This window comes from Channa argus, chromosome 13 (genome assembly GCF_033026475.1).
Source record: "Channa argus isolate prfri chromosome 13, Channa argus male v1.0, whole genome shotgun sequence".
Lineage (NCBI taxonomy): Eukaryota > Metazoa > Chordata > Actinopteri > Anabantiformes > Channidae > Channa > Channa argus.
In genome coordinates, this window is record NC_090209.1 from 18,572,340 (window position 1) to 18,593,479 (window position 21,140).

The 21,140-nt window shown below is 41.2% G+C and overlaps 1 protein-coding gene across 2 annotated transcripts in view; it reads right to left on the bottom strand.

Annotated features, from left to right (window-relative positions):
• Positions 1-14,846, bottom strand: part of celsr3 (cadherin, EGF LAG seven-pass G-type receptor 3) — a 95,548-nt gene extending 80,702 nt beyond the window's left edge. For both annotated transcript variants that reach the window (XM_067525842.1, XM_067525841.1), the window contains exon 1: positions 8,430-14,846. In XM_067525842.1, coding sequence (XP_067381943.1) covers positions 8,430-14,145 — 5,716 coding nt within the window. In that variant the 5' untranslated portion in view covers positions 14,146-14,846. The remainder of the gene's footprint in view (positions 1-8,429) is intronic.
• Positions 14,847-21,140: the final 6,294 nt, after the last annotated feature.

Below are 21,140 nucleotides of genomic sequence, written 5' to 3' on the forward strand. Positions count from 1 at the left end.
AGCTGATTTCTGTGACCTGTTTGTTTTGTAAAGCCTTTCTACCCTAGAGGTCTGAGCACTCATTACACTCAGTATAAAGTAGAACAGAAAAGAAAAAAAGCAAAATACACACACACACACACACACACACACACATACACAGAGCATCGACAACATAATAGCTTAAACCACCCTTTTAAAACAGAATCACTAATCCTCTAAATTTAACCAGAGACGTTTAGCGTCCATGGATGCTGAAAACAAAAAGCTCTCTCACTTGTACTTTTAACCCACATTTATACACACCCTTGTGTCTATTGTACCAATCCACAGTGTAATACAAAACTACTCTCTGACCTCTCTCACATGGCTTTGTAGCAGCAGCCATCATCCTCCATCCTGAATCTGTCTTCTGTTTGTACTGTGATTACTGTTGCCGACTATTGTGTGGCAGTGTAATAGTGGTAATGGTGCGTGCTGCAAATAGGACTCATGTGATACCTGTGCTATTCACTCAAACAAACTTTGGCCACAGAATACACACCAAAAAAATTTTTTAATTACAATTATTAGTGCCCACATTTAAAAAGAAGAAAACTGTCGACACAATGGTGAGAAAGGTAAAGTTGAAAAAATAAACCAGCTGTATTCAGATAAAAGTTACCACCAAAGCAAATAATTCGTCAGTATACTGATGTTTGGGTTGTTGCCATGTCTTTTTGATGGTCCTAGAGAGTCAGCCTTTTTTCTTTCAGTATATTTAATGTCAAATGAAACAACTATAGCAACACAGCAATACAAACATCCAATTCCTACAGCTAGGCCCCATTCAAAACAACACGGAAGGACATCGCATTAAAGGCTGTCATTGGTAGAAAAAAAAAACAGAAATTCATTCAAAAGACAGAGTAAAAACACACAATTTTAAAAAAGAGCTGTGGTGATTATGATTCACCATCTGATAAAAGCTAATAGTGAGTAAACACTATTTGAAAATACAGTTAATTTAAATCCTCTACTCCAAAATGTTATAACAGTTTATTTCACTGAAAATCGCAGCTCAAATATCTTGTAGAACTTTAGAAATTGACAAAATAGCTACACTGACCAAAACACAAAAAAATTAAAGGATACTGAGGGCTGCAAAGGATAGGTTGCTTGTGTAATTCAAAAGTAGGCAAAAGATGGGGGCCATTTCTAGTTACATTTGGAGGACAGCTTCAACTGGGATTGGTTCTGTAAGCTACACTTCAGAAGTGTGGATTTCGCCAGGTCTAACTACAGTTGCTCATGTCAAATAAACCCTGATTCACCAGAACATCATTTTGCTGCATTTTGAAAAAGTGTTATAGCCTTAAAAATGATCCAACCAACTTCTACAAACTCATCAAGTCAAACAGTGTTTCTCAAATAAATGCAGCAAAGAGGATTACTGTCCCACTTGTCTCTCTGCAGTGATCATCTCTGTTTACAGTAATCATGTTATTGTTGTCATGCTAATGTGGTAATGATTTATTGATGATGCAATGCTAAACATAGCATGGAAGTTCCAGTCTGTTAATGATCTTTCCCTTCATTGCACTCTGCATGGGGAATGAATTGGACTGAACACGCACAAACAAATCATTAAAATGCCATTTATGAACCGCCATTTGCAATTCAGCATTTGGCCGACAGTATAGAAGACGTGGACGATGGGCAATAAACTTTTGCTATTTGATTTCGAATTTCAGATGCACTTGTCTTCAAATTACTGTAAAACAAAATCTAAATTACTTTTGTTGAAATCTGACCAATTATCCTGAGGTCCAAGGTTGTCTTGATAATTAAAGATTACATAAGGATTTTAGCTTTGGTAGGGTAATTGTAAGGTAAGGTGTTTATTGCACTATTTTATGCTATTTTCATTTTGATACTTTTTAAAACTCATCCAGCCACGTAAACTTACACAATACATTTCTGCCCTCCTAATTTAAAAACAAACAAACAGATAAAGCACAAACATACCTTGCAATGTTCTGGAGCATAGCAAAGGCATGTGCACACACAGAGAAATATGCATACATTTTCTCCAGTTTGTGACATTTATGAAAAATATATCCCAACAAATTTAAAAGGTAGTTTCTTATAAAACTCTGGAAATCTGTGGCAAAGGGTTTGAACAGTTCTTCTCTAATCCATTATGCATGGTGAATATGCCATCAGAGCGTCTCATATTCAGCCTGCATAATACAACTGTTTAATGTACTGCAAGTTTTACAACTCCCCCTGTCAGGATACAGAGCAGCAGTGTTGAGAGTTCATTAGTTATAAACTTGTTTTTCATTATTAAAAAATGGGGCAGTGTTGACTCATGATAAAGAAAAATATCATATTTGATATGTATCATTATGTATCTCCAGTATAAAAAAGTAATATTTATTATAGGTGGACAATTTCAGTTTGCACAGAGAGACTGTAGGTGACAAAATAACTCTATGAATCAGATTTATGGACCACATTAACTGCAAATTTCTCAGCAGGGATTATGAATTTGTTATGCGTTCAACTCCCTGAAAACTTTATTCAAAATTTCCATTCATGACAGCCCACTATGCCTGAATTTTTACTGCCAAGGCATCCGTCCATGCATAATGTTTCTGTTTTTATTACAATTTGCCAACAGTCTTCCTGTCACTCACACTGTATTGTTATCCTGACAAATCAAGTGGACTGCACTAGTACAGTGCAGCTCCCAGACAAGAACATGTGCAGCTTGAATGTAAAATAATTCAGCATTAACAGTAAAGGTGAGCTGAGGATGAATCAAAAAAATCTTGCATAATAAAAGCTGGTAACAGACAACTTTTCAGTACTTTACCTGTGTAATTCCTCACAACCACAAGACTTGTCTTATATTGAGCACCTAACTAGTGTTGTGGTGTTGGACAGATATGGCTTCCATAAAAATGAGCTTAAAAAAAAAACACTGCATCCTACAAGACTAATATATTACTACACAACTTTAAACAGACAATGGATATATGTCAGAAGTGCATTATAAGTCCATACAAATCAGAGATAACCCCTTTTTGATCAGTTTTTTATTAAAACACACTGGCAGACAAAGAATTATTTACACATTAATTAAAACACTGGCACTGACAAACTATACAACTAATGGTAACTCTGTTATCAGTTTATATAGCTAAGGCAAATCCTTATCAAAATACACAATATATTACTCTATAACGTAGTATAATGACTCTGTTTGCTTGTCCTTAAGCTCCCGATGGGTGGTAGACACACCCTGGTCCTTACAGGATGAAGATACAGAAAGTACATCTAATGGATTATAATGGGCTGACAAGTTTCTCTGTACTGTGGTTGGCCAGTATGTACACTGTAGTTGAGATGTATCTGTGCATCTAGTTAGAGTTTTACATTTTACAACCTATTCAAGCAAACAATGATAACATTCAAGAACTTATAACCCACCCAGTGCTAACATCTGTGCACAGGTCTATAAATAAATGCATAAGGTAGAAGATCTATAGAATTGTCACAGGTTAATAATTCTCTCTCTGCCTTGCTGAAGCTGTGCTATGATGTCCAACCTCTGACTAGCGAAAGCAATACAGACACAAATGCAGCTTTTCTATTATATAAAACCAGTTTGTTTTGGTGGTGAAACTACGCCTGTAGGGCTTCCTGTGGGTTCAAGGGGCAAACCATGTTTATCACAACATGACATTATAACTGCTTTGTGGCTTTTGCTGCCTGTGTTCACTTGTCTTTTGTATAAACTGTATAAATTGGTTTTCTATTTCATGACCATAAACAATAAATATTTGAAATCTAATATAAAGACAACAGATTGATGGCAGCGATACCATGATATAACAACAAAACAAGAGCGTAAGAGACTCTATGCTCAATTTAGTTTCATGCTCATAAAACTTCAAACAAAATATACTTTATGTAAAATGAGGATTATTCTGAGCACATATGGTCTTGTGCGTTGACCTTTCTCAGCTGACCCACATGTAAATGCACTAATTGTCTCTTACGTGAAGCCTTGGCATACCCACTCATAAATTCACTGGTGCAGGTCTGGTTACCATCAGTGCAATGACCTATAGGTTCTGTAATTGAACTCATGAGTCACTGACTTGCACTACAGTTAGCAACTATTTACATTAAACTCAGTCAATGTGAAAATGTATTTTGATTTGTCTTGTAAATCTATTCAAAGTCATGGAACCCGTCACAGTCATGTTTAATGATAAATAAATGTATTGTCATCCTGTATTGATGGCAGTGATACCATGATATAACAACAAAACAAGAGAGAAAGCTGAATAATTACAGCATTATAACAATGTTTAAAGCTCGACTAATAAATATTTTTTTACTAACAAAATGTTAATGTGGAATATGTAAAATGTTTCTTATAGCATCAAGCCAAAAAAATGAATTGTCACCACTTTTTGTTACTGCCATGAATGTTTTAGTCTCTTTCCAGCTCATTGTCTCTTTCACTAGCAGCAGAGAGGTGTTTTCTGTACCACCCACTGTACACAACCTTCCGAGAACACCACAGCAGTTTGACAAAGTTTGCTAGATGGTGAGGAAAGTAGAATATTTAGTGAAAAAAATCTATGCAGCTTAAACTAAAGTAACGTAAAATGTTCATGTGTCTTTGTTTTGACCTTTGCTTACCGACAGAAAGCTTGTTAGACATACATTTTCTTTTACAGCAACGCCGTACTCTACATTTCAACTGCTTTACACATTCACAACTGGGAGTTCACAGTCCTTGCTACTGGCCACTGGAACTATTGGGGGTAGCTTTGCTCAAGGGCACCTTGAGCTGATACTGTTTGGGTTGCCAAGGCTTTTTTGTTTTACTTGCCTCAACCAGCAGACCCTAAAGCCAGTTTTACCAGTGTAAACAAGCATGTGCCTAAACTGCTGGCAACTCAAGTATGAATGCAGCATTTAATCTCTGTGCACAATAAATATGAGAATTATCCTGAGAATCAATAATCGGGAACTGGCTGTCACGAAGAGAACAGGAAAATAAAAAGAGAGAGAGCAGGAGAGAGAAAGAGAAATGGGAGATGGGGAGAAAGTGAATGAATAAAGAGTGAGGAAGTAAAAAAGGAAGACAGGCAGAGAAAGAAAAGAGTGTAGTCCCAGCACTCTCTGGCATGCAGAGATATTATTCACTGAGAAGACACAAATACACTCTCAAGTCCAATGCTTTGAGCCACCTGAGACTGCACACACAAACAGACACACACACACACACACACACACGCACACACACACACATTTAAGCTACAAGAAAATATTTTTGAAACAAGCACATACATATGCTGTAAATGAATCATGCACATGCCTGGAGAAGCACACATTCTGAACATGGCCGCACAAAAGGAGACATACAGTAATAAGAAGAGAAGAAAGTAGAAAAGAGGAGAGTAAGAAGGAGGAGCAGAGTTGACTAGAATATCCCACAAAGGAGAAACAACCAATGAAAGTGTGGGACCCAAGGAATGATAGAGGAATGGGAAAGGAAAGGAGGAGAGATAGATTGCTGAATATGAGAGAAAGGAAAAGAGGTACCAGACAGGAAAAGGACACAATGAGAAGAAGAGAAAATGAAGGGATATAAGATGACTAGGGGAAGGCAGATGAAATGAAAGGATGATGAAATACAAGAGTGTTATGGCTGAAAAAAAAGAAAAAAAATAATTCAGCTATCCATCCAACCATCCATGGACTGGTAGAATAAAAGGAGAGGAAGAAAGTAATGGGTTAGAGAAGGAAAGGGTAGTCACAGATAACACACAGCACACAATGAAAGTGACAGCTTTGCCTTGAGCTTGACTCTGGCTCACTGTTGTTTCATTATAATCTCATAACTGTCAAATCCTGAAGCAATGGAGAAAGAGAGAAAGAGAAAGAGACAGAGAGACAGCGAAACTTTCACACAGTGAGAGAGAAACAGCCAGAAAATTGAAAATGAGTCCACTCATCTGGTTCAACTGAGCTGAATGCACATTGGAAGAGGCAGATGGTTGGCACATGGCAACTTACATACATATACAGATTTAGGTAGACACACACACGCACACACACAGAAACACAGGTGCAAAAGCATTGCTATCATTGTCACTACTGCTGCCTGTAATCACTTAGATTAGCTTCCTTTAAATGTGTTCATACTCTCACCACTCACTGTCCACTCAATCTGTCCATGTCATTTTAATCTTCATGCACTCTCATCCACCCATTCACTCACTCAGTTGCTACTCATTCACTCGCTCTCTCTTCACTTGTTCACATCACTCGTTTATTCAACTTATACTCATTCAGTTTTGTTCTGTTAGTTTTTCATTCATCCATACGTTCTCTCGCTCTGTTTTAATTAGTTCACATTAGTTGACACAACCAGTCACTTGCTCACTCCCTTGCTCTCTTTACCTCACTCACCAAATCATGTATTCACTTTCTCTGTCAATCACTTGTCCATCCTTTTTAGTATATTTTTACCCAGGCATTCTCATACTTTCTAAATTTTAAAGTCACTGATTCCTTGACTCACTCACTTATTTACCTACCTTCCTCAGTCTATTTGTGACTGATTTGTCTTTTTCTCTTTGATTCACTCACTCACTCTATCCTTTTGCCATTTAGTCAGTCTCTCATATTCTTAGCCACTTCCTCTTTCATCCACTGCCTTAATCAATGTCTCCCTCATCCAAGATGACACCAAACTGAATGATGTGTAGGCCTGTGTCATCACCAGTGAGGCGGGATAAAAGCAGTGTAAATAGGGAAGCGGGTCACACACACTCTCTGAGCTGGAGCTGCTCCATTAAAGCTTTCTGACAGACTACAAACACAACACCAACAAGGCCTCCAAAGTAACTATAGCGCTCTCCCTTTTTTCCGGATTTGTTTTCAGAGGCTTTGATCACTGACAGTAGAAAGGTCTGTAAAGCTTTTAGGAAGTATTTATCTTGAAGCCAAGCCTAGAAATGCATAGGAATAAACAAGAAAATACATTGAAAAACAAATTAAAATTGACCTTAATTCACAAAGTCAAGGTATCATGTCACAAATAAATATTTCCTTTTGGGTGGAAAATATAATGTTGTGTGGTAGGCATAGCTTCAAAACCGCCTAACACATTTTGACATTTACTGAGGGAATAATTTTGAAACATTATTTTCCATTGTATGACATGATTAATATAATGAGTAATGAGAAAAAAAGGAAAAGATGGCAATGGCTGTTACTGTCAAATAGGAACTTTTACCTCCTGCTAAATTGCTGTTTTCCTGTGAATCAAACTGCATGTCTCTCCAAACTAATGGATTTACATTTAAGATTAAACCCGCACTTGCCAATTCTTCAGGAAATACATCACATTAAATATGTATTGACAACATTTCGTGGGATATTTCACAGCCATTGACAGTAATTGGCTCTGAAATGTGTGTTTCCTCCTTTTTTGTAACAAATACATTTTCTTTAATTTTACATAATCGCTATGGCAACGTAGACTGCGATTAGGATTATCTGTCAGTCAAGCAGCGTGGGTGGTACTGTGATATTGATCACTGCTCATAGCTACATAGCCCTTCTTCCACCATGAAAACTGTCACTGCTATGCCTGATATAAAACACCTGCCATACACAAAGTAATTGAACCAGCACAGCTCTTATATTGACAATAGTGTGACTTGTTTGATATAATTTAGTATGGAATTTTTTGTCATAATTACCATCTCCTATCTCACATGAATAAAAATGGCTTCAAATCATAATTAAATCTGCCTTTTCTCACACGTTATCTCTCTTCTGTGATATGTACCGTCAGTTTTTCTCATGTTTTTGTTCTCATCCTTTTTTGAATCACTTCTAACCTCGTCCATACTATGAGAATGCTAAACTGACAAGCACCAATCTCCCAATTGTTTACCTCACATGCTTGAGTAACAGCTCTGTCACTAACTAAATTTCTCTCACAAACACGCAAATTCTCCCATGAGTGTTCTCCTTAAGGGATGTGGGTACAGGTACCAGATGTCTAATTTTCTTGCTTTCCCTCCTTCCCACTCATTCAATCAGCTTATTTTACAGCGACTCAAACACATTCACCATCAGCTAAAAGTCACGCAGTTCAAGTTTTTAAAAATCTACATAATTCCTTCATGCACTCAAGAGAAACAAGCAAAAGAAGAAGGTAGATGCAATCCTCACAGCTCAGCAACCATACCCTGCCTTCACCACTCACACACAAACTTGTAGAGCATGAGTCTTTATCTTCACAGTATTTGTTACAGTAAATAAACCTACAGGGGAATTTAAACGAACTACAAACATACACACAAACACACACACACATACACTTTATCCTATCCTTTTCACTCATTTTTCCCCACATGGTCTCTTACCCGTGACGGTGATCAGCATGGGAGCCACCAGCGGCCTGTTGTTATCCAGTTTTCGACTCAGTCGGATGTCTCCACTGGTGTGATTCAGAAGCAGCAGGTGAAGCTCATTCCCCCTGTCGATAGTGTAGTACAGCCTGTCTGACACATCAGGATCGTAGGCGGGTACCCTCCCTATTACCCCGCTGGGGAAGCTGTTGGACCGGTTGGACACAAAGTTATTGAAAATGATTTGAAAGTCCCGTAATGTGGGCCGGTTGTCATTCTGGTCCACTAATCGGATCCGTACAGTGGCTCGGCTGACTAACGGTGCTGAAGTGGCCTGGACTACAATGACATACTCATTACGGCTCTCGTAGTCAAGATCAATAAGTGAAGTGAGCTCCCCAGAAAAGATGTCCATCTGGAAGATTTCAGGAATATTGCCTTCCACAATTTGGTACATGATCTGAGCATTGGCGCCCTCATCCGGGTCAGTGGCTGTGATCTGGGCTACCACAGACCCTACAGCACTATTTTCCTTCACTAGGACCTCAAAATCATCAGCAGGGAAGACAGGGGCATTGTCATTTACATCAAGAACTGTCACTTGGATGTGGACTGGTGTTCGCTGAGGGGGCACACCACGGTCTACAGCATAGGCAGTTAGCTCATAAAATGGCACACTCTCACGGTCCAAACGGCGAACAGTTCGGACTATGCCAGATGTAGGTTCAATAGTAAAATCGCCATCGCCATCTTCGCCGTTTTGAAATGTGTACTGAACACGACCATTAGCGTGTGCATCACGGTCAGTAGCTGAGATTTGGAGTACACTGGTGAAGGGAGGGGCATCTTCACTTACTGTTCCCTGATATCTGGGGCTGAGGAACTGGGGGGCATTGTCATTCACATCATTCACATTTACCTCAACATATGTAGTGTCTGATTTCTGTGGTATGCCATTGTCCTTGGCTGTTATAGCCAGTGTATAGGTCATCTGGTCCTCATAGTCGAGCTCTGCCTGGAGTGTTATAGCCCCAGAGGCTGGGTCGATGCGGAATTGTGGGATGTTGTCTTCGAGGAAATATGTGATTCTAGCATTTTCACCAACATCATCATCTGTGGCACTGATCACAACAACAGTACTTCCAGGTGGCCGGTCCTCATTCACACTAACAGAGTAGTGGGCACTCTGGAATACAGGTCGATGTGTGTTGGCATCTGTAATGTTGATATGCACCTGACAGGTGTCGTGGAGTGTGCGGTCTGAGGCAGTGACTGTTAGAACATAACGCCGCTCCTGTTTGTAATCCAATGGAAGTGCTAATGAGAGAAGTCCAGCCCCTCCTGCTGTGCTGATTGCAAAGCGGTTTCTGGTATTTCCTCCTGTTATCTGATAGGTTACAGCACTGTTGACATCACGGTCCACAGCTGTGACAGTCACTACACTGGTACCAACTGCTGCATCCTCATTCAGGCGAGCATAGTACTCCTTTTGGAGGAACTCAGGCCGGTTGTCATTAACATCCATTACTGTAATAGTAACACTTGCTGTAGCAGAGAGAGGAGGCATGCCATAATCCCTGGCCTCCACACCAAAGAAATAATGCTCTACAGATTCTCTGTCAAGAGTGGATTTGACAGTGACCCAGCCTGTTGCAGAATTGATAATGAATGGTGTGTCAGAGCTGGTGCCAGTTAACCTGTATTCTAGACGAGCGTTATCACCAGAATCTGTATCAATGGCCTGGATGTGGAGGATGGAACTACCAATTGGAGCACTCTCAAGCACAGATGCCTGGAATGGAGTGGAGACGAAAATCGGGGGGTTGTCATTGACATCTGTCACCTGCACACTAACAATCCCGGTGTTGTTCGAAAGAGGTGGCCTGCCATTGTCCTGTGCACGAACACGGAGTGTATACTCCCGTTCAGCCTCAAAGTCTAGTGGTGCCACCACTTGGATCTCACCAGTGACACTGTCGATGGAAAACTGTCCACGGCTGTTACCACTGATGATATTATAGTGAACGGCAGCGTTACTGTCCTTGTCCTGGTCTGTGGCGCTCACACGGAGTATCTCAGAGTGAGGCCGCACGTCCTCTTTCACTGCTACCACATAGCGTTTTTCACTAAACTGTGGAACATTGTCATTTTCATCCAGAACAGTAATGAAAACTTTGACAGTGGCAGAGCGAGGTCCCGGATCCTTCCCCTGGTCACTGGCCTCCACCTGGAGAGTGTAGTGCTCGTTTGTTTCCCGGTCCACTGATCCACGGGTGGTAATGAGGCCAGAGCGTGGGTCAATTTCAAAGGCTGCTCGCGCCATTGCAGCTGTGTCACCAACAAACCGGTAACGAATATTGGCATTGGATGGAGAGTCTGAATCAGTTGCTCTGAGCTGTAAGATGGGATACCCTTCCTCTACGTTCTCCCTGATCGTCTCCCTGTACTCTGTCTGTTCAAATATAGGAGAATGATCATTACGGTCTGAAACAATGATGGCTACCATTGTGGTTCCAGAGAGTCGAGGGGAGCCATAATCGGTTGCTGTGACCCTGAAATAATGCTGATCCATGTGTTCTCTGTCAAGAACCTGAGTGGTTGTGATTAGACCTGTGTCTGGGTGGATGTGGAAATAGTCAGATGATCTACTATTCATCAGTGGGGCCATTGAGAAGCTCAACCTGCCTGCATCACCTGGGTCGGGGTCTGAGCCAGACATGATGATGACTGAGGTGCCAGGTGGCTGGTTTTCAGCTACTTGAACTTGATAGTTATACTGGGAGAAATGGGGGTGTCTGTTTGCTGCACGTCGAGTGCGGGGCCAGGGCATCAAAGTCTTCCTTTCTCCCTGTGCGGTTGCTTCACCTGCTACTATTATCAGTCGTTCCAGGCTCCTCTCTCCCCTTGAACTGTGCCTCTGCCCCTCAGCCTCCTCTTCTCCCTCGTGGCTTTCCCCAGCCTGGTTCTCTGTGTTTTCCCTTATGCTATCTGGCTGTGTGATGGTGGCGCTACTGCCCCTATGCTGACCCTTCCTTTCCTCTGCCTCTTTCTCCTCTGCTTGGCTTGCCTTTGTTTTTCTCTTTTCCCTCTCCCACTCCTCCTCCTCGTTGTCCTCTACTACCCCTGGTTCTCTCCCTCCCATCAGCCCCGGCTCTCTCTTGCCCTCCCCCACCTGTAATTTTCCTCCCTCAGCAGCAGTGGTAACGGACCCCTTCGAGCCCTTTCCCTCCCTCTCTCCACCCCTCTCCCACTCTCTCTCGGCCCCCATCTGCTGCATATCTGACTGTCTGACACCTTCGGACTCTAATGGCACTTGCTTACCGGATTTTAATTGCATATGTGTACGGTCCCCCCGCTCGGTGGCTGAACAGTCGGTGGAAATGCTGTCTGAGCACCCTGCATTGACCATCTCTCGCAATGCGCTCTCCCACAAGTCTTGCTCCTGTCTTTGACCATGCCATGCCATTTTTTCTTTATCATATTCATGTCTGTTTCCCTCCGTCTCCTTGCTGTTATGCTCTTCATTGTTGTTATTACTGTTTGAATTGAATTTGCTCCATAAAAACACGTGCTGAGCGTCTTGGGGAGCTGTCCGACGTTCTGAAACCACATACTCTACAGACGCTAAGTGAAGCCAACGTCGAGAGTCGCTGTGCCGTGTGGTCTGGTTAATTTCCGAGAAAGACATGACACATTTTAATGTAGCGTGATCCGACTGAGTGAGAAGTTTACTTCCGTTTGGAGAGCGAGGCACGGCTGACACAACACCCAGAGATGTAACTGGAAAATGTGCATGCGAGAAAAGGCCTGACTCACTGACAGACTCTGTCTCAGAAGTTGCTTTTACTTTTTCAGCAGACAGACGGAGTGGATTGGGTAGTTTTACACTTTCTGCAGAATCGTCTGTTTGTGTTTGGGTGGGCGTATTGAGCACCGTGCCAGGGCATTCTGATGCGGTTTGAGGAGCGGCGCTTTTGTTGGACAGAAAATGTTGGCCGGGTGCTTCAGTGATGCTTCTGGGGGTAAATTGGATAGGGGGATTCCTCTGAGCTATGCCTCCCTCGGGGATCATAAACTCGACTAAACATCCATCCCCCATTTCTGTTTTGTTCAAACAACCAGAGCAACTATCGGGAACCTCCCTCCTGTCTCCCCGGGCCTGACTGGTCTGCCCTCTGGTTTCTGGTGCTGATTTCCCCTGCTGAAGCTTATTATCAGCCCTATATTTGAGCGTCAGAATTTGAAAAGCCAAATCATTATCCGGATAATTAGATAAATTAGTCTGTTTGTTGCATTGGTTCACCCCTCCTCCTCTCCTTTTCTTTCCCTCTCTCATCTCACACCCCACATCCATATTCCTGACACAGTTACACATTGCTTTCGAAATATGAAGAGGGGATCCACAATAACCTAGGTGCGCCCTGGTACTGGGGTTAAGGACTGAGCTCCATCTGTATATTCCTTTCTCCCCCTCTTTATCCACCACTCTCCAAACTCCCCTCTCCTGCTCCTTGCCCCTTACGCACCAAGTCACACAGCTATTATCACCCCCCTCTATGCTGCTGCTATGGTTGATAACATTGTGCCTATCCAAATGAGAAGAATTATCAGCCCTCGCATCCACGCTGCCCGATCCCTCATCAGCCCCCCAAGCCTTCTTGCTGCTGTTACTGTAAACTGCATGTAGCTGAATTTTATGTGTATGGTCGAACTGGGAGGAAAAGCAAAATGAAAAAATGCAAATTTGATCCGATTTGGAACTCTGGATGAAGTCTGAGTTGTTGAAATTTAAATGAATTTTAAAAGTGTAGTTTGTCTTATCTTGTGGTGAACTGTATCCAGAAGGAGGTTGAAAGCAACAAGAGCAACCGGTTGGCAAAGGGCCAGCTGACGGGTTGGTGGCAGTTGAGAAAGCGTGTTTGACTTGTCTTGACCTGTTGAGATGCTCGAGTATCAGGGAGCACCATGTATTAAAAAGTCGCCTCACCTTAAAAGCCCTTACCCCGATCTCTCCCCTTCTCCTCCCTTTACTTCCGGGTGCCCTGCACAGGCCAGTGGCGTTCACAAAGGCACTGGCGGCGCCACGTTTGGCGAGGTGTGGCCTTGACGCCAGCCACCGTTCCGCGCACGTTCTAGTCCTTTGTACTGCCCATTTTTTGCCGTTTTGAACCGGCGAAGAGGTGAAAGCAGGTGAAGCGGGAGGTGAAACAACGCCCTTCCTCCTTATCCTCCCCCTCTCCACGCCCGCTCCTGAGCCGACGCCATCTGAGCTCGACCTGCTCCGAATACCTGAGTGGAGCGGAGGAGGAAGTGGTGGTGATGGTGCCGGAGAGACGTTTGTACTCCTCCACACCGTCCCGGCTCCTTTCAGTGTCTCCTTCGGTGCCCCCCTCGCCCCATCCTTGTGATATCCTCCCAGCGTCAGCGTCCCTACTGCGTGCTTCACTCCAGACCATTCCTCAGTCTGTATCCGCTCTGTCGTCCACCTGCTTAGGCGTGGACACGGGCTGCCCCACGGCGACTCCCCTGCCTCCTCGCACCGCTGCTGCTGCTGTTGCTGCTGGCTCACTTTACCGGCGTCTTGATAGCAGAGGCCCGGGGTGCATCGGTTGGAAGCCCCACCTGTAATCCCCGTCCCCGGGGTGAGGGCAAACAAAGGGCCGAGGAGAAGCAGGTGGAGTGCCAGAGACGAGAGGAGGAGCGGGGTGAAGCCCGGTAGCGGTGCAGCCATTTAGTCTCTTCCTTTCTCTGTCTCTCCCCTCCTTTCTCCCTCTGCCACCTCTGCCTATTCTCTCACTTTCACTCTCGAGTGCCCCTTCCCTTCTCCCCGTTACTTCTCTCTCTCCCTCGTTCCGGCTATGTGGCCAGTTTCAGGACCGCCGGCACCGCCCGACACCTTCCCCCAGGCTCCCCCGTCTCTCCGTCGTCCTGGAGAGTTGGCATCTACCCGCTGTGGTCCGTGGAGCTGGAGGTCTGAGCGTTAGGAGCGGCGCGGCAGCAGCATCTCTCCTCCCGTTCATTCACATCCAACATGGCTTACACACTCTCACTGGCTGACTGGCTGGCTGGCTCACACACTATCCTTCAGATTGTGTGTGTGTGTCTGTGTGTGTGCGCGCGCGCACTCCTCTACAGCAGTGGAAGCACAGCCCGGTGGTAGGCTACTATCCATCCATCCACACACACAATCACATTCTCTTCCTCTCTCTCCCTTTCCACCCTTCCCCCTATTGCTTGCATCTCTGCCGCCGCTCTCTGTCCATCTCTCTCTCTCACCCTCTCTCTCCTCTTTTCCTCTCTCGTAATGGATGGCTCTGGTGCGCAGGGCTGTTACACACCACTCGCGGCGGCCGCCATATCCACAACTGGAATTGGAGGGGGAAATAGCGTGTATCTTACACAATCACATCGTCATCACCGTATCATCTGAAGAATTATCACCATAACAAATAGCCTTGGAGGTTTGTCATCTTTTACCAGGGTTAGGAGCCATGCAGGTGATAAGACCTAAAAATGAGACACAGGAATATACCTGTTAAAATAAAATAAAGTGATGCATTAGAGGGATAGGTTTGGGATGAACTGCAGAACTGGCCAACTTTATTAAAGGACTGAAAAAACAACATTAGAATTGCCCATGTATTATTATGTTATTGTAAAAAGCTCCAGTTTGGTAGCATGATTTTTATTACAAACTGGATCTTGTTATTTTGTGATGCCATTCTATGTCAAGATCACCACAATATATTAGTCTGTTGATGTATGCGTTAGTAAAGGTGACGTCATCTCCCGTAATATTAGCGATGACTAATACAAACACACACACATAAAAAAAGATCCCTCGAAAATTCACTTCAGTGACTTTATTGTGAATATTGATTTTCTATGGAAGGACTGGCTATATTATCTATCGAGGGGTCGATGTGCCCATAGGGATTCAGATATTTCATATATTACCCTCCTCCAACTTGGCAATCATCCAAATTTAACACTAATTTGCGTATGGCTACGTGGGCAGATCAATTTCCTGATACTTGGAGAAAAAAATCAAATTCCTTCAACTTTCACTCACAATCGCCCTATTTAATACCAATTTATAATGGTGGGTGGGTGGTGTAGCTTTTCTAATGACACGGCTGGAATTGAATAAGATTTCTCCCTGTGGCTGATGGGAGGAGATACACAAGGCGTGTCAGCCGGGGACGCCGTGCATCTGCGCTCAGAGAAGTTGTGGGGCAGCGAGATCTGAGCTGCGTGACTGACAGCGCACTCACATCCCAACCGACTTCTCGCTTTCTCCTTTTTTGTGCCGTGTGTGCTTTGCTGTGTGTCTCGGATGCATGTTCTTCGAAGCACTTTAGAAGACCAAATGACCTCATAGTAATAGAACAAAGGGGGGAACTCCAATCGCACACCTTCTTGAGGTCCTGCCCTAAGAAGTTTTGTTTTTGTCTAACTATAATCCTAAAATTAAGACTATACTTGAAATTGGGGTCGCCACAGCGGATCATTGTCCGCATGTTGATTTGGCACAGCTTTTTTTTTTTTTTACGCCGGATGCCCTTCCTAACGCAACCCTCCCCAATTTCTACCGGGCTTGGACCGGCACTGCACAGCTGGGGAGGGGAATGGGCTGTTAGGGGTTCAGTGTCTTCCATATATAGCCAGGGCTGGGGATCGAACCACTGACCCTGTGGTCCGTGGACGATTGCCTTTACCAACTGAGCGACATTAAATTCAAATACATAGAATAAAACAAAAACGGTATCATACAGGGAAAAACAGTTTCTTCATAGTACAATTTGTGTATTGTACTGAGTTTCAAGCATTGTATCAACACTGATATGAAAAATCTTCAAATGTTGCGTACAACTCAATACTCATTTAGAAAAAGTTGTGTTTAAAAATTCAATATGCATAACACGGTTTCTAAATTGTCAGAATTGTACTGTTAGTTACTGCATATGAGTGTGTGAATATGTTCTTGAGAAACTCTTCACTTAATATCACAGACCAAAATGAAAGTGAGTGAGAGACTGTATAGTGAAGTCTTTCCCAAGTAAGGTGAGGTGTGTAACCAAAGCAGTTTCACTTAGTCCAAGTAAATCAAAACTTAATGTTGGCAGCTCTGAATGGCAGTGTAAATATGAGTGTGTCTGTCCCAGTCAGTTTGGATCTATGCCCTTTTTTCAAAGAGCTGGTGTAAAGTTGGAGCACAGCCACAGCAATATGGTGCCCTGAAATGCTCATCTTCCTTTTCCAAATACGATCTGAATGCACAAAAGAAAAATGGCCCCCCCTTCCCCTCGGCCTACCTCTACCATCATGCGTTATAACTAGGATTTGCTGCATTTGTTCACTACCCTCACAAGCCTCAGTCAGTGTGATTACTGTGGAATGTAGGTTATTGTGGAACAGACAGGAGGCGTTAACAGGATTTGGAATGGTGCGTGTTGAGGGGAGCACGAGGACGTCTAGACGAGTTGTGAATAGGCAGCGTGTGAAATAGTGTGACAACTATTACTCAGTTAGTGATAGTTTAAATGTAATGATACCTACTTTTCAGCCAAGGAAGGGAAGCTTTCCTTTTTTGCCACAGAAAGGTCAGAGGTCAACTTGACCCAGAAGCAGAGCACATTATCAGCTTTACCCACCAAAAATCCCCAAATCTCTGAAACTAAAAGGGAAATAGTGCATTCATTACAATCCTCACCACTCAGAAATTAACACATTATCATAGTTTTAATGGCACAATTACCATTAATGAAATCTCATCTCATCTCAATGAAGTTCAGTTATGCAAAAGCTGCAACATACTTCCAGGGACCCTAGAAATAACCAGTGAATAAGATAAAACAAAGTTTACTTTTCTTAAGGAGAGGATTAGCAATTAATGTTATTATAAAACCCTTTCCAGAAAAACTATACAATATAAATTTCAATATAATAACAATATAAAATTCAAATAAAAAGGAGAATGAAATGATTTGCAAGTCATTTGTTGTTGTTTTTTTTTGTTTGTTTTTTGAAAATGGAGTAAAGACAACATCTGAAATGTTGAAACAGGTTAAAAAAAAGTTTGAAAAATAAATGACCATTTTGACATTTATACCATGTGTTAAACAGGTAAGACTTTCAAGGGCATAGTCATTTTTGACAAAAAAGGTGGCAGCACTAATACAGTGTTGTGATATTATTATTCCATGCTTTGAGGCAATAAAAATAAAAGTATTGCTATTTATTTTCCTCCAAATTAATATATCTAAACCCTTTTGTTAGCTGTTGTTATACAGTATGTACAGTACTGTAATTTAAAGTGGACCCACTTACTCTCTTTTATTTGTAGGTTCACAGTAGTTACACCGTAACTACTCACAGCTATTGTGTAATATTTAATAAATACTCCTTAACTACAAAATACTTACACTGTAGGTATTTTTAGTAATAATAAATATGTGTCCATAGGTAATGTGCAGGTACACCGTTGTTACTAATAGGTACACAGTAAGTCCACTGTACTTATCCTGTAAGTCACAGGCTGTAAACTAAAGCATTAGGCTTTTTAGTATTTACAATCTAAACTAGGTTTTAGATAGATGCAAATTAATGCACTCTCTGACCTAAATTTTACAACGTTCAAACTTTTCTGGAAATATGATTTGTTATGTCATGGTGATATAACTGAGAAATCACTATTTTATTAAGGCCAAAGTGGATACATTTGGCAAACATAAAGGGTGTAATGTTACAGAACACTTGGAGAACTACAGAACAGATGAAGTACAGTAATTAGGGCCTAAAACATGAATAGGCTTCCAATTAAACATAGACCAGCTGTTTGTGCTCACACACATACACAGACATACAGAAGGAAAAAGGGATTACACAGCATATTTGGCATGAAAAAATGTGATCACTGCACATGACAGAATATAAAACTAGTTTAATCCCTGTATGCCCTTGAAAGTCTTTGAATTAATAATAGCCGCTGGTCTATCGGGGCAAGTAAAATCCAGACAGCAGTGAATTCAACAGGGGAATATTTCCAGCATAAAGTAATTCTGATTCCGGCTCTGGAAGACGGATGGTTAATTACACCAAATGGGAACTCTAATAACTTGAGAATGAAAACCTTGATGAGCCTCTACTCATACAAGTTGTTGAGATATAAATAGACATGTCATACCTAAATAAAAATCTTCATTACTCCAAAAAATGAATGTTTTTTGCACATGTGAAAGATATAAGTTTGATTGTGTTAGAATATCAATTTGGGCTAATTAACCATTTATTATTATAGCAAGACTCTACTAATTAAGTATAAACAATGTACTGTATATGACCAGTCAACACCAGTACAATACATACTTTTATCTACGGCCGAGCATGCAAATTTCCAGTGACAATCAAGTGTCTCCAGCCTTAAACACATTTATTCTGATTGGCATATTAAAAAACTAGTGGCAGATTACATCATAGACCTTGTGACCTTGAAGAATCCCCAGCACCTAGAAAACGCTCTAGTTCTGCTTGTCAAATCAAATAAATATCTGACATAAATCAGCTGGGACTGATCCCTGCTTTCATGTTACTCTAATTAGGAGCACAAAATAATTCAGCTTGCTTGATTTAATAAACACATATAAATAAATATATTTGATAATATTTAATTAGAATCGATTATATGTCTAATATATAAGTGTTTCTTGTCAACCTTTTTGTTTTGATCCTAGGTAACCGGTCAGAATAATTAGGTTTAGTATGAAGTTTAATAGACTGAGTGTTGAGTGGCAGTGAGAAGGGAGTGCTGTGCTACTTAGAGATATTTATAATGCATCAGAGAGGCTGAACGGACTATAAACACTGAACAAAACTGACTGACAGACAGTTACTACAGCACCCTGTGTGGCTCTGACATCAGAAAGAGACAGGGAGATAGGAAGGGTGGAGGGGTGTGTGAGAGTAGGAACAAGACTGGGAACAGTTAAAAAGTGCATTGCAAACACATAAAAATCAAAGACTTTTGGTGGCTGAGCTCTTGAGTATTCACAAAGTCCTGATTGGGGAAATCATTGGACTTTTTCAGAACATCAATTGATGCAATTGCTCACAAACACAATTCAGAGAAAACATTTTGCAGTCTTTTGCAATGGTTTGGCACTCTTAAACAGACAGACAAGGCAAAAGATGAAGGAGTGAGATGGAGGTGAAGAAAAGAGGAGATAAGATTAGAATAAAAAAAATGTGTAGGCTAAGTCAAAGAAACTAAAGCTTCAATAACAAACACTGATTTAAAATTTGTCATATTGCAAGAAATAGAAACCTTAAACCCCATTTGGCTGTGTAATCATCTAATTTCAAGCTATCAGACTTAGATTTACCGATTAAATTCTTGAGCAGTATAATCAGACCATGACCACAAAGCTTGATAAGTGGGGCAGTCCTTGAAGGTATAACCCTGGTTCAAAGCATCGCTGCCCTTACAAAGTGAGGAGGATGAAGGCTGAACCAGTGTCAATCAGTCTTCTGCAAATCACACTAAACACTTTCAAGAAATCCACTCTCAAAGTACTGTGACAATGTTTTGTACAATCAACAAACAACAAACAAGTATTTTAGGATGAATTTGTGGTATAGTCCAACTGACCATCTTAGTACTTGTTTATTATTTAATTTCTTGTCTATTGAATGAAAGTTAAGAAAGAATGAAAGTTAAAAAAAAAGAAAAAAAAATATATATATATATACATACATATATGTGTGTGTGTGTGTATATATATATATATATATTCACTACATCCACACAGATTGCAACACTTATTATTCATTTGTTGATGGGGGAGCTGGTGCTCTCTATGTTATTAATTTAATGATTCCATACAATAAAGAAGCAACTGCAAAGTACACAAAAACACCCATGGTTATATTAGCTTTCAATTGTTCTTTCAAGTCCATTTGAAGACCATTCCAGGCAGCAAAAACAGCAGACTTAAACATGACTTACTCCAGGTCCAAGGATTTTAAACATTCAATATAACAACAATCTACCAGCGGAACATTTGTAGCATACATCTATATGCTCTATATCTATATGCTATATGCTAATATCCTAATGACAAGTCATGTGATCTAATCAGAATAAGAAAAACAAAAGCAAGAAAAATACACCACAACATGATGCAATCTTCATTTTAGATATCAAAGACATAAAATTCGTTGGGATATAAGATATTTTCTCATGCACAGTTAGCTTTTGACAGCTACTTGTTGTTTTTGAGAGAAAAGTAGAATTTTTTTCCAAATCTATTATCTTTAAAATAACAGCAGCATATAGTCTTTTTAAGAACTATATATATATAGTTGTGACCCCCAAACATATATTAATATATAAAATAATAAAATTATTACATTTATAAAAATAAATGTATATATATTTATTTATTTATAAATGTAATTATTTTATTAATATTAATAAATGTTTATATTAACGCCCTATTAATTATTATATGTTTGGGGGCCCCCAGCGGTCGTATTACCACAGGTACCACTTGTACCTTCCCATTCCTCATCTTTTCTAACTCCGCCTTCAGCCCTTGGTATTCCTCGAGCTGAAGTTCCTTCTTCCTGATGTTGCTATCACTTGAGATTGCTACGTCTACCACTACAGCCTTGTTCTTCAGTTTGTCCACAACTATGTCAGGTTGGTTGGCCATTAACAGTTTGTCA